Source organism: Pipra filicauda, unplaced genomic scaffold (genome assembly GCF_003945595.2).
Source record: "Pipra filicauda isolate LSUMZ 115617 unplaced genomic scaffold, ASM394559v2 scaffold731_size164108_pilon, whole genome shotgun sequence".
Taxonomy (NCBI): domain Eukaryota; kingdom Metazoa; phylum Chordata; class Aves; order Passeriformes; family Pipridae; genus Pipra; species Pipra filicauda.
Window position 1 is genome coordinate 119040 of NW_024104900.1, and position 13290 is coordinate 132329.

Consider the following 13290-nt stretch of genomic DNA (forward strand, 5'->3'; position numbering starts at 1 on the left):
CTGTTCCATCCCCTACATGTCCCTGTTCCCGTGCTTTTCTGTGTCCCTGTTCCACTCCCTCCATGTTCCTGTGCCCATCCATGTCCCTCTTCCCGGGCCCCTCCATGTCCCTGTTCCCTCCATGTCCCTGTTCCTGGGCCCCTCCATGTCCCTGTCCCTGTTCCCTCCATGTCCCTGTTCCTGGGCCCCTCCATGTCCCTGTTCCCTCCATGTCCCTGTTCCCTCCATGTCCCTGTTCCTGGGCCCCTCCATGTCCCTGTTCCCTCCATGTCCCATTCCCAAGAGTGCTGCTGTCACTCCTAATGACTGTGAGCTCTGCCAGGTCCTGCCCGACCCTCTCCTGCTGTGCCCACCCTGTCCCAGCCCCAGCACTCCCACCACCAATAAAATTCCTGCAGAAGCTCTTCCCTGAGGAGCGGGGGAAGGCGGATGGAAGCACGGAACACAGCCGGCACGGTGGGTCCTGGTGCTTCCCTCCACCTCTCCACAGCTCTGTCTCCGTCTCTCCAGGTCTCCAAATCTGACTCCAGCTCTCCATTTTCCCCCTCTCCGTCACTCCACATTTTCATATCTTCACGTCCCCATCTCTGTGTGTCCATAGTTCTGTCTCTATTTCTCCGTCTCCGCCTCTCCATCTCTCCACTTCACCGTCTCTCCATCTCTGTGTTTTCTCCTCTACGTGTCTCCACGACTACATCTCTCCACCTCTGCACATCTATCTCCATATCTTCATCTCTGCATCCCTCCTCCTCTCCACACCTCCGTGTCTCCATCTTTCCACTTGCCCATCCCTCCACTTCTCCACCTTTCCATCTCTCCTCCTCTCCACCTCTCCACAGCTTCACCTCTCCACATCTCCACATCTGTCACCCCCTCTCCTCCTCTCTGTCTCTCCATGCCTCCACATCTCCAGCTCTCCATTTCACCATCTCTCCATCTGTCTTTCCACCTCTTCAGGTCTCCACAACTCCACCTTTTCTCCATCTTTTCACTTCTCCACGTCTCCATAAACCCACCTCTCCATGTCTCCACATCTCCATATCTCCTCTTCCCACTTTTCCACCTCCCTGTCTCTTCACGACTCCATCTCTCCACGTCTCCCCCTCTCCATTTCATCATCTCTCCGTCTCTCGGTCTTTCCATCTCTCCATGTCTGCATCTCTCCATCCCTCCATCCACCCCTGCACTTCTCCACGTCTCCAGGTCTCCACCTCTCCCCTTCCCGTCTCTCCCCGTTCGCGTCCCTCCCGCTCCTCTCCCCGCTCCTTTCCCCGCTCCCCGTGGCCGCCGCAGCCGCCGCGCCCGAGCCGCGCCGCGGACGCACCGCGCGGAGTCCTCCGTTCGCCCCTCTCCGCGGGCCCGCGGGGCTCCCCCGGCCTCCCCGAGCTCCGGGTGGCTTCGGGGGCTCCTCCCGCCGCCGGGGCCCGGGCGGGGCGGTCCGGGAGCCGGGAAGCGCCGGCCGGAGCTGTGCGCTCCGTAGCCCGGCGCACCCGATCCCAGCGCGCACGGCCCCGGGAGGAGCCCCGCCGCTCCCGGCCCGGCCCGGAGCCCCCCGCGCCGCCCCCCGCCCGTGCCCGGGGGCAGCGGGGCAGCGGCAGCCCCGGCCCCCCCCGCCCGGTGTGGAGCCCCGCGCCCCGCTCCCCCTCGCCGCGTTACGCGCGGGGCTCGCCCGGCCCGGGGGGCTCCGCGGGGCTCCCCGACACGTCCCCGTTCACGGGGGGGGCTCGGGCGGCCGGGGCCGAGCGGGGGGTGTCCGGCGCTGGATGCCGGCGGTCCCCGCGCCGCCGGGAGCCCGACCCCGGCCCCGGGGTGGGGAACAGCCGGGGTGCCCCGGGGGTGGCGGGGGGGCGGCTCAGAGGCTCCCCTTGGGCCGGGGCCGGGCCCGGGCCCCGCAGGGCTGTGGTTAATGTGTAATTCGGAGCATATGGTATTTTCCAAAGGCGGGCAGTTGTGCGGCTCGCGGGGGCCGGGGCCGGGGTGCTAATAACGCTGGATGACTCGCGGGGCCGGGCGCGGAGGGCCGCGGTGATGGGCTCCTCGCTGGCTAATATTTGCTCTTCAAATATTTTACTTGAAAGGTTTACAACGTTGGTGTTTTTTTTTTAATCTTCCAAGAAGGGGCCATCTGTGCCTGTCCCTCGGCTGGAACACCGGGAGTCCCCGCCGGGGCACATCCACCACCCCGGGGGCCGCCTTCTATTTGTTCAACACCCAGAATAAATTCAGTCAATGTAATAAAAGCGAAGCTGGATTTATGATTGAACCCCATATGTCCCTGTTTGCTTTGCGGGAGAGACGTGGGAGCGAAGCCCCCTCCGGGGGCTCCGTCGGGGGATGCCCGGGGACGCTCCGGGGCGCCGGGATGCGGCAGGGCCGTGCTGTCCACCGGCCGCTGGTGCTGAAATACCGGCGCTCACACCGGGACCGACTCTGTGCCCGGCCCGGGGGGCCCAGAACCACCCCCCAGCCCCGACGGAGCCCCCTGGTCAGGCGCCTGCTGGGCGCGGTCGCCATCGGGCCGCCCCTTCCTCTCCATCCTCCTCTTCCTTCTGCCCCGTGACATCACGGCCCCTCTCCCTCAGCAGCCGCCCCGCACCACACCCGCACTCAGCACCCGCCCGGCTCCGAGGACGATCCAGTTCAGCTCCATCGAGGCTCCACAGGTACCTCCTTGCGCCGCCCGGGCACTCCCGCTCTCCTGTGCATCAACACCTGCGTGGGTGCGCGTCAAAGCTGCGGGAATTCCCTGTGGGAATTGGTGGCGAAGGGGCATTAACGTGGACAAGCTTTGGGCGACCTCTGGAAATCACCGGCTCCGGTCCAGCCCCGCTGCTTCCCGCTGATTCCTGGTGCCCGAGCTGCACAAAGACCGGGCTCAGCCCGGCTCCGGGATCCCTCGGCACGACCCGAGGGGCACCGAGGGCTCACGACTCGACTTTCCCAGTGCTCCCACTGCTCCATGGGGAAAGAAATCCCTGTGTCACCTCCCGGCACAGCACCGGCCAAGACAGGGATTGCCGGGGGGGCTGTGCTGGCCCCCGAGGGGACACGTGTCCCGCTTGTTCCTTCCTTCCCTCCTTGGAGCAGCCTCCTGTGCTTTGCTCCAGCGTGATCCATCCCTTTCCCGAGCAGCACCTCACCTTTGCTGTTCACCTGCAGGAAACCCGTGGAGTCGCCCCCGTTGTTGGATTTATTTTGGTTTTCCTAATTTTCGTCCTGGGGGTTCGTGTCTCCAAGAGCACCCTCGGGCCGTGCAGGGAAGCGGTGCAGTGGGACTTGGGGACTGCAGCAGGAAAAGCCTCGCAGTGGGGGTGCCCAGGGGTTTTCAGGGTGTTCCAGCTGAAATTCCAGACGAACCAGAGGTGCCAGCCGGGCTCTGGCAAGGCCGTGGTGGCAGCAGCAGCTCGGGCTTGTGGCACCTCTGTGGCTCCGCTGCTGCTCGGCAAGGGAGTCCCGGGGAGTGCTGCAGGCGCCGGGAACGGCTCAGCCACTCCGGCTCCGTCCCGCGGTTGGTGCAGAACAGCATTCCCGGCGTCTCCCCGGCCTCTCCAGAGCACTGTCAGCTCTTTTCCGGCTCTTTGATCCGCTGTGCCCGGAGCGCAATGACTTCCCCAGCTGCCCCTCACGCGTTTCCATCCTCTGCTCCCCATTCCTGCCTTTGCCCCCCTTCTCACAGAGGGGACGTAGCCGAGCCCTGGCCACCGGCACCGATCTGTCTCTCGGCAGCCTCCGTCTCCTCCTGGCGATTCCCAGGCACCGACAGCCCCTGAGGCCTCACCACGATGAAACACCGAGGTGAGGGACGCGGCGGCTCCGGGTGCGGGGTCCTGGCATTCCTGGCCCGGGGGGAATCCGGGACGTGCCGTGTCATCCTCTGCTCCCTCGCAAATGCTTCCACCCTCCAGCTGATTTACCTGTGGCTCCGCAGAGCCCTCCCGGCCCCCCGATGATGTCCAGCCCACCCCAGTCGGTCAACCCCCTTTGCCGCTGCTCTCCCCAAACCCTCCCTGCGCTCTTCCGTGGGGTATTTTCCTGCTGGCATCGCCTGGGCTGGTTCTCCCGTTGCCTGCCTGTTCCTGCTGCCCGCTGCCTGCACTCACCCCCCAGCAAACAACCCCAGGTCCCTCCAAGCCCCAACTCCTCCTGCCCACCCAGCCCCCTCCAAACCCCCCCCGGGTTCCCGATGCCACCGGTCCTGGTCCCATCCCCGGCGCTCTCCTGGGAACCCGGGGAGGGAAGGACAGGCAGCTCCCCCCTCCCACCCAGCCCTGTCCCCCTCCCCAGGGCCCAGCGGTGTGAACCAGCTGGGGGGGCTCTTCCTGAACGGCCGCCCCCTCCCCACCTGCAAGAGGCAGAGGATCATCGAGCTGGCGGCGAGCGGGCTCCGCTCCTCCGACATCTCCCGCAGCCTCAAGGTGCGTCCGGCCGGGTGCGGGGGGGTGCCGGGGTCTCCTTCTCCCCCAAATCCCGCTGAGCTTTCCCGCCCCATCCACAGGTGTCCAACGGCTGCGTCAGCAAGATCCTGGGCCGGTACCAGCGCACGGGGGCCGTGGGGCCCAAGGCCGCGGGGGGCAGCAGGGCCCGCACGGCCACCCCCGAGGTGGTGGCCAGGATCGCGCGGCTGAAGCTGGAGCGGCCCGGGCTCTTCGCCTGGGAGATCCGCCGGCAGCTGCACCGCGAGGGGACCTGCGCCGGCCTCGGCACCCCCAGCGTGAGTCCTGCGGGGGCACCGCGCCGGGCACGGCGGGGCCGGGGGGCCCGAGCCCACGGCTGGGGGCTGGAGGCGGGGGGATGTGGGAAGGGTGCACAGGGAAGGTCTCGGGGCCGTGGGAAGGAGGCCCTGGGAAGGGCTCTGGGTGATGGGAAGGGGTTGGAAACGGGGAGGATGTGCAGGGGCAATGGAAATGGTGAGGACGGAAGGGCTCAGGGCCGTGGGAAGGTCTCAGGGCAGTGGGAGGGATGCGCAGGGAAGGGCTCAGGTGAAGAGAAGAGCTCAGAGCAGCAGGAAGGACTCAGGAATGGGAAGAATAACACGAGGAAGGGCTCAGTGCTGGGTGATGTGGAGCAGGTAGGGAGGGGAAGGCAAATTGATCCTTCCCAGCTAAAGCAGAGCCCCGACGGCCACCCCGCAAGCCAGCTGCCACCTCGGGCGTCGGGACACCGTGGTGACCCTGTGACTGATATCCCTGCTCGGCAGTGCTCCCACCTGCTCCTCCTCTTGGGTCCTGCCCCCCTGCCCGGGCACATCCCCCTGTCTCCCTCCCCAGGTCTCCTCCATCAACCGGGTCCTGAGGAACCTGCCCAGTGACCTGCGGCTGGCGGCCGAGCCCCGGGACCCGCGGCCACGGGGTGAGCCTCGCTGGGGTGTTCCCAAAGCAGAGGGGCTCAGGACCAGCCCCGACCCTTCCCAGCCCCTCCAGGGAGCCCCAGGGCCGGGGTCCCCCCACCTTCTGCCTTTGTGTCCCCGCAGTGTCCTCTCTGGCCGTCCCGCAGCCCCCCGGTTGCTGCTCGCCCCCCGCAGCCGGCACCGCCGCCCCCCCGGGGGCTCAGCACCCTCCGCAGGGCTCCGAATCCGACCGAAGGCTCCCGCCGCGCCCCCGGCACAGGAGCAGGACCGTGTTCTCCCGGCAGCAGTCGGAGGCGCTGGAGAAAGGTGCGTTTCCCACGGAATGCCGGCTCCCAGCCGGGATGGAGCAGCGCCATTCCCGAGGGAAGGCGTTGCCAGTTTCTGGATGGGCTCGTGTCCCCGTGAGGGACCATCCCAAAATGTGGGCACTGGGGTCTGGCTGGGGCCGCACATCCGGCATCTCCTGCCGAGGTGCCAGAGGGTGTTGCCCCAAACAGGCTCACGTCTCCCCAATCCCCCTGGCAGAGTTCCAGCTGGCACAGTACCCGGACACCGTCACCCGGGAGAGACTGGCCGCGGCCACCCAGCTCCCGGACACGACCATCAGGGTAAGGGGGAACCCACCGCGTCCTGGGGACAGAACAGCGCGGCCAGAGCGCCGGGATCGGGGCTGGCAGCCCGGGGGGACAGAGATCCCTCCCGGCTTCGGGGACATCTCCAAACAGTGTCACCACTGCTGGCGGTGGCAGAGTGGGGACGGGCTCAGGATGGTGGGAGTGACCCCTGAGGGCTGGGTTTGTCCCCAGCTCGGGGTTCCCTACGCGCTGATGGCCGGGCACGGGCGGCAGCAGGGCAGGTCTCACATCGGGATCGGGACCGTGGGACCCTGGATGCCCCCGGCAATGTCTCTGTGTCTGTCACCTCTGCCACAGCCAACGCATCCCCGGGCTGCAGAGCCCCGGCCAGGCCGTGTCTGTCCCAGCACGGCCACCGCTCCGGCCCCGTTCCCAGCCTCTGCTCTCCCCATCCCAGCGCGGCCACCGCTCCGCTCCCGCCCCGGCTCTGCCCCGCCACGGGGCCAGCGTAGTCCTGGGGGCACTGCTGGACCCCAGGATGGTGCCACTGGGCAGGACAGCTCAGCACCGCAGAGCCGTGGCACACTCCGTGGCACACTCCATGGCACACTCCATGGCACACTCTGTGGCACACTCCGTGGCACACTCCATGGCACACTCTGTGGCACACTCCATGGCACACTCTATGGCACACTCCATGGCACACTCTGTGGCACACTCCATGGCACACTCCATGGCACACTCTGTGGCACACTCTGTGGCACACTCCATGGCACACTCCATGGCACACTCCATGGCACACTCTGTGGCACACCCAGCATTCCCCGGCACTCTCCATGGCACACACCCCTCACACACTCCTCCCGGGCACCCTCACCAGCTCCAGACCGACATCCCCGTGCCACTGCCAAACCTCCCCCTGTTCGTGGCAGCCCCTTCCCCTCCAGCCCCAGAGCCTTGCCGGCCCCTGGGTGCCCAGGCAGTGCCAGCAGCCCCTGAGTGTCCCGTCCGTGCGGACACCCCACGCCATGGCAGAGCACACACACGAGTGTCCCGTGTCCTGTGCCAGGGCAGTACCCGGAGCCTGGGATGTGCTTGGGGCTCAGAGAGGTGGGGAAATGCAGGACCAAACCCCTTCCTCTGCCCGTGTCCATGCCCGTGCCCGGGGGTGTGACGAGCCCTTGTCCCGGGCTGCAGAGCTGTGCCAAGGAGCTGGAGCGCTCCCGGGGCGCGGGTGCCGCGGGAAGGGGAGCGGCAGCCTCAGCTCCCGCCCCCTCCCCAGGTCTGGTTCTCGAACCGCCGAGCCAAGAGCCGACGGGAGGCCAAGCAGCAGCTGGAGGCTGGCGGGGCAGGTGACAGCCCGGAGCGGCGGGGGGGGGGGGGACCGCCGAGGAGGGGATGGGGTTCAGGGACACCCCAGGGAGGGAGTGCGGCTGAAATTTGGCGCTGGGACTGTTGGAGTTGCTCCCCAGAACCCCTCTGGGAGTCAGGGAAAGGACACGGCTGCTGTCTGTGCCCCCGGTAAAAGTCAGCCCTCACTGCCCCAAAATCAGGTCTGGGGGCCCCGCGGTCCCCGAGCCAGGACATTTCCCTCCCTGCCTGTGCCCACGCAGGCTCCTGGTGCGACTGGATCCTGCCCCGCGGATCCGTGTCCGCTTTCCGTCCCACCTCCACAACAGCCGCACAGGTAGGACACGGCCGGGGGCCCGTCCCGATGGGCGCTGGGGACACCTGGCCGGCACCCCGATAGGCTCCGGCACGCTCTGGAGCCCGCGCTCCCATCGGGGAGCCCTCTCGGGAGCGGTCCCGGAGGGTGATCCTCTGCCGGTCCCCTTTGGGGTGACTTCATCCCAAAGCATCCCCACGGATGCCCCGGGACATCCCGCTTCCTGGTCCCCACAGCCCCTCTCGGACACCCTCGCGGGCTCCCCGCAGCCCCTCCACGGCCACATCCACGACCACGGCCCCATCCACGGCCTCCGCTCCTTGCCGGGCCCCCCGGCCCCGCTGCACCTCTGCGCCTCCGGCCCCTGCGCCTGGGACGACGCTCGCTGCGGTAAAAGGGGCTGGGACCCCCGGGCACGGGCAGGGTGGGAGCTGCCGGCGGGGCGCGGGACCGCCAGGGTGCTGGAGGGTGTTGGGACCCCGTCCCTCTCCCCGCTGGCCCCGGGTGGGTGTCCCCCGCCCAGGGCAGAGCGGGGCTGGGGGCGAGGGCGGTGCCTGAGCCCCGCGTCCCTCCCGCAGGTTCGGCTCCGGGCGGGAGCGCCCCTACAGCGCCTTGGCAGCCCCTGGAGAGCCCCCCCTTCGCCCTGCTGCCCCCCGGGACCCCTGCCCCCCGGTGCCAGCCTGGTGCCCGGAGCCCCGCTGAGCCCCCGTTGCCGCCGCCCCTCGCCAGCCCCCCGGAACCCCTCGCCCGCCTCCACGGCCCGCGGTGCCCCTGGCTCTGAGGGGCCCTGGCAGGACGGAGGGCCCGAGACAACCCCTGTGCCGGGAGCTGAGGATTTCTGTGCGGGGAGACATCGGTGATGGCCGGGACACCATGGCCGGGACAGCCCCCGAAGAACCAAACCGGCCCCCGAACAGGGGTGGATCATGGAATTAAGGAGCCCCGACGTGTCCTGGGAGGGACCAGGCTCAGTATCTTCTCCGGAGCCACCACAGCTCCTTGGAGGTGGATCTCACAGGATCCAGGAGGAGCAGAGGGCACGTCCTGGATCCAGAGATCCCTCCTGGGCTGGAGGGTGGGATGGGGGGTCCCGGCAGCCCCAGGGGCAGCACCTCGGTGCAGAGGGGACACGCCTGGCTGGGCAGCAGCAGCTCAGGGTGGGCATCCTCCAGCACCTCCATGGCCCTCGTGGCTCCAGGACTCCCCGCTCCAGCTGCTCCTGTTGCTGCCCCGCTCCTTTATTAAATCGCTTTTCCCGCTCCTGCCCGTCTCCGCCCTCGTCTCCTCCCAGACCAGGGGCCGACCCGGCTCGTTTCCCCGGGGTTCCCAGACTGTCCCGTCCCTGCCTGGCACAGGAGACTGAACTGGGCTGAAAACGTGGTTAACGGGGAACACGAAAACTTTATTTCGATAACAACAGAACTTCTCCATCGGGGTGGGGCAGGGGAGGAGCGGGAGAGGACGGAACAGTCCTGGGCACTGGGGCTGCCTTTGGCCCCACAGCCGTGATTCCATCAGGGAATGGTCCTGATCCACGGCAGCCAGAACTGGACCTGCTCGTCCTTCTGGTCAATCAATTTTGTCCCTCAGCAACCGCAAGAAGTTCGTCAGCAGGTTACAGAATTTCACCAGGCTCTGGTAGGGCACTGAAATGATCAGCAGCCTGTCGGATTGCGGTGTGGGCACCGGCTCCTCCTCCTCCTCCTCCTCCTCGGGGATCAACACGGCGGCTGGCCTTGTCTCTGCCTCTGGTTCTGGCTCTGGCAGCGGCTCCTCCTCCTCTTCCTCCTCCTCCTCCTCCTCCTCCTCTTCTGGGGTCGAGATGATGGTTGGTTCTGGCTCTGGCATCGGCTCCTCCTCCTCCTCCTCCTCCTCCTCTTCTGGGGTCGAGATGATGGTTGGTTCTGGCTCTGGCATCGGCTCCTCCTCCTCCTCTTCCTCCTCCTCCTCCTCTTCTGGGGTCGAGATGATGGTTGGTTCTGGCTCTGGCATCGGCTCCTCCTCCTCCTCTTCCTCCTCCTCCTCCTCTTCTGGGGTCGAGATGATGGTTGGTTCTGGCGTCGGCTCCTCCTCCTCCTCTTCCTCCTCCTCCTCCTCTTCTGGGGTCGAGATGATGGTTGGTTCTGGCTCTGGCGTTGGCTCCTCTTCCTCCTCCTCCTCCTCCTCCTCCTCCTCCTCTTCCTCCTCTTCCTCGGGGATCAAGATGACCTGTCGTGTGGGGATTTCCTGGGGGGTCGGGGTGATCGCTGGCACTGGGATCTCCTCGGGGGCCGGGGTACAGCCTGGCTCTGGTGCTGGAGTGGCTGGTGTTGGAGTGGCAATTTCTACTGGGGTCAGGCCCGTCTGGACCAGGATCCAGTTGTGGAAGTGCTGAGTGGAGGTGTAGATCCCGGGGTGCCTGGCTTTGTAGCAGCCTCTTCCCCAGCTGCTCAGCCCCACCAGCCAGAAGTAGTCAGCTCTCTTGTCCTTGCAGACCAGGGGACCCCCGCTGTCCCCCTGTGGCAGGAGAGAGGGCTCAGGGTTTGTGGGGGGCTGCTGCAGCAGCAGGGCTGGCTCCTCTCTCCCAGCCCCTGCCAGAGCCACATTCCCAGCATGGGGAGGCTCTGCCTGGGGGCTGGAGCCTCCAGAGCCTCGGCTGGGAGCAGGCTGGGGGCTGTCCCATCTCTGCACAGTGGTCCCAGATGTGCAGAGGATGGATGATCCAGGGTCACATCTGCAGCTCGGGGCTGCCAGGAGCACTGGATGGGCTTTGTGGGCAGAGCCAGGCCTTGGGGACAAGGAGACACAGGACAGGGACTCGTGGATGGGGAAGGGGAGGGCAGCCCTGGGATAGGGGACATGGGACAGGGCAGCCCTGGGATAGGGGACATGGGACAGGGCAGCCCTGGGATAGGGGACACGGGACAAGGCAGCCCTGGGATAGGGGACATGGGACAGGGCAGCCCTGGGATATGGGAAAGGGGACAGGGCAGCCCTGAGATAGGGGACATGGGACAGGGCAGCCCTGGGATAGGGGACATGGGACAGGGCAGCCCTGGGATAGGGGACATGGGACAGGACAGCCCTGGGATAGGGGACATGGGACAGGGCAGCCCTGGCAGTGATGGGGACCCGAGGGGACCCAGGCCCAGCCCGTGCCATGTTTGGGGGCAGGGGGTCCCTGTGCTGGCAGGGCTGAGGGACTGGTGCCACGCTCCCACCTGGCAGGTGTCGATGCCACCCTGCGGGTACCCAGCACACAGGTTTTCGGGGTGCACGGCCCCCCCGTACCACCGGCTGCTGTTGCAGAGCCGTGTGTCCATGAGGTGGACCTTGGCCTCCTGCAGCACCACATTTGGTCCCAGAGCTGTTGGTAGGGAAGGGAATGAGCCTCCAGCAGCTCAGTGCCCATCCCCTCCCCTGCCTTGTGATGAACCCCTTCCCCAGAACTGGCTTTGCCCCTGGAGTGACACTGTCCCCTGTGTCCCTGCTGTTGGCTCTGGGGAAGGGGCCAGGCCCATCTCTCCACAGTCTTCAGGGAGTCACAGAATGGTTTGGGTGGAAGGGACCTTAAAGCTCATCCAGTGCCACCCCCCACTCTGGGCAGGGACCCCTTCCCCCAGCCCAGGCTGCTCCGAGACCTGGCCCTGCTGATGTCCTGCAGCCACAGCTGGACTGTGGTTGTGCCCAGCCCATGTCCCCGGGGTGCCCAGCCCATGTCCCCGGGGTGCCCAGCCCATGTCCCCGGGGTCCCAGCCCATGTCCATGGGGTCCCAGCCCATGTCCCCGGGGTGCCCAGCCCATGTCCCCGGGGTCCCAGCCCATGTCCCCAGGTACCCAGCCCATGTCCCCGGGGTGCCCAGCCCATGTCCCCAGGTACCCAGCCCATGTCCCCGGGGTCCCAGCCCATGTCCCCAGGTACCCAGCCCATGTCCCCGGGGTGCTCAGCTCACCCAGGGTACACACCCTGTTTGGGAACTCGCCTGTGTCCGCAGAGAAATCCCATCCCGCGATGTAGCAGGATTTCAGGTCCGAGACCCTCACCGAGGTGTCGGGCACACAGCCCAGCTGGATGTAGTCACTGCACTCCACGGGCCGGTCCAGCTCCAGCAGGGCAATGTCGTTCCTTGCCGTGGCAGCCACGTAGTGCTGGTGCACCAGGAGCCTCTGGATGTGCCTCACCTCGGCCTCGGGGCCCGGCTGAGTCAGATCCGTGGCCCCAATCACCACGTCCCATCGGTAGAAGTCCCTGATGAAGAGAGGGGTGAGAGGGAGCAGAGCCACGGACTGTGGCAGCTTCCCAGCCTTCTGCTTCCCAAGGGAGAGAGGGAAGCAGAGAGGAAAGAGCCGGACGGGAGCAGCACGTGGTGCTGTGACCTGGGCACGTGCCCGAGCTGTGGGGACATCCCTGTCCCTGCCCCTCCTTACCCGGCCCTGATGAAGCAGTGGGCGACTGTGAGGACCCACTGGAAGCTGAGGAGGACACCCGAGCACATGTGCCACGTGCCATTCTTCCAGGTGGCCTGGATGCTGACGATGCCAGGCCAGGCCCCCGGCTGGACACCGGTGCCCCCCACGACGCGGGACGTGCCGTCGGCCAAAGCCACGGGGCCGTCGGGAATCAGGGAGTTGTGGTCGGAAGCCATGGGCCGGAGCCCACAGGTCCCTCTGGAAGCACAAAGCCATCACTGCCCTGCCCAGGGGCCGCTCAGGTCCCCTGTTGTCCCCCCACACTGCGCTGAGGGGCAGCAGGGCCAGGGACCCCCGAGGGCACGTCTGTGCCCCCGTTCTGCTGGGAACCCCCCCAGTGTTCCCGAGCTCCCTCCCACGTCCCGGGGCCACTGACCTGCAGGTGTCCCAGGTGCCACCCACGGGCCCGGCCAGGGCCAGCAGGACCAGGAGCCACAGCCAAGCCATGGGTGGCAGTGCCAGGAGCGGGGGGTCACCTCCAGCTCGGCCGCCGGCGCAGCCCCCACGGCCCTGCCGGTGCCCCCGGGCCGGGGCTGATGTCACAGAGGGGCCGGTTCCACGTGCTGGGCATGGCAGAGTCGTGGAGCCAGGTTGCCCAGAGAAGCTGTGGCTGCCCCTGGATCCCTGGAAATGTCCAAGGCCAGGTTGGATGGGGCTTGGAGCAACCTTGGAAGGCGTCCCTGCCATGGCAGGGGGTGAGACATCAGGAGATGACCTTTAAGGTCCCTTCCCACCCAAACCATTCCATGATCTCAGGTGCCCCACAGGGGTCTCAGGTTCTCCGGTGGCCTCTGGAGCCAGACAGAGACGTTCAGGCCCAGGGTACAATGGAGGTGTTTGATCCCTCGGCATTCCACAGCAGCTCCATGGCCCCTCGACCCTCCCTGAGAGAAAGAGCACTACGAAGTTTACGGAAGGATGGCAAGGAAGATCCTCCCTGTCTCTGTCCTCGGGATTCAAGTACTTCCAAGCACTCAGAGCTGAGGCCACTCTGGGGAGAACGGAAAACACCCCAGGAATAAAACTGAGCTCCAAAGGCCAGAGCAGCGGGAGGAGCCGTGCCAGCCCCACGGCACAGCCCGGGCAGCACCAGGGCACTGCTCTGTGCCACGAGGGGCACGCGGGGGGACACGGTGGGTGTGGGGACACGGGGAGACAAGGGGGGACATGGGTGGGACACGAGCAGGACACGGGGAGATATGGGGGGGGACAGGAGGGGGAATTGGGGAGAACATGGCAGGGGCACGGGTGGG

The 13290-nt window shown here is 66.9% G+C and overlaps 2 protein-coding genes across 6 annotated transcripts; one reads left to right on the top strand and one right to left on the bottom strand.

The window, feature by feature from the left end:
- Nucleotides 1-3782: 3782 nt before the first annotated feature.
- On the top strand, nucleotides 3783-8369 carry PAX4 (paired box 4). Its single transcript, XM_027713725.1, has 10 exons — nucleotides 3783-3795; nucleotides 4285-4415; nucleotides 4496-4711; nucleotides 5268-5349; nucleotides 5471-5653; nucleotides 5873-5955; nucleotides 7205-7274; nucleotides 7536-7609; nucleotides 7825-7978; nucleotides 8167-8369. Exons 1-10 carry the CDS (start codon nucleotides 3783-3785, stop codon nucleotides 8367-8369), a joined length of 1209 nt encoding a protein of 402 aa, XP_027569526.1.
- A 600-nt stretch (nucleotides 8370-8969) lies between these two features.
- On the bottom strand, nucleotides 8970-12542 carry LOC113984045 (acrosin-like). 5 transcript variants are annotated; one of them, XM_039389503.1, is made up of 6 exons: nucleotides 12414-12542; nucleotides 11996-12235; nucleotides 11551-11816; nucleotides 10789-10934; nucleotides 9659-10084; nucleotides 8970-9595 (listed from the first exon to the last, which is right to left on the bottom strand). In XM_039389503.1, the coding sequence occupies exons 1-6, from the start codon at nucleotides 12482-12484 to the stop codon at nucleotides 9158-9160; spliced, it is 1587 nt and encodes a 528-aa protein (XP_039245437.1). In that variant the 5' UTR covers nucleotides 12485-12542; the 3' UTR covers nucleotides 8970-9157. The 5 variants fall into 5 exon arrangements, with proteins under 5 accessions (XP_039245437.1, XP_039245436.1, XP_039245439.1 ...); XM_039389502.1 differs by having other exon boundaries at nucleotides 8970-9460; nucleotides 9524-10084; XM_039389505.1 differs by having other exon boundaries at nucleotides 8970-9454; nucleotides 9668-10084; nucleotides 12414-12541.
- Between the last annotated feature and the right edge of the window lie 748 nt (nucleotides 12543-13290).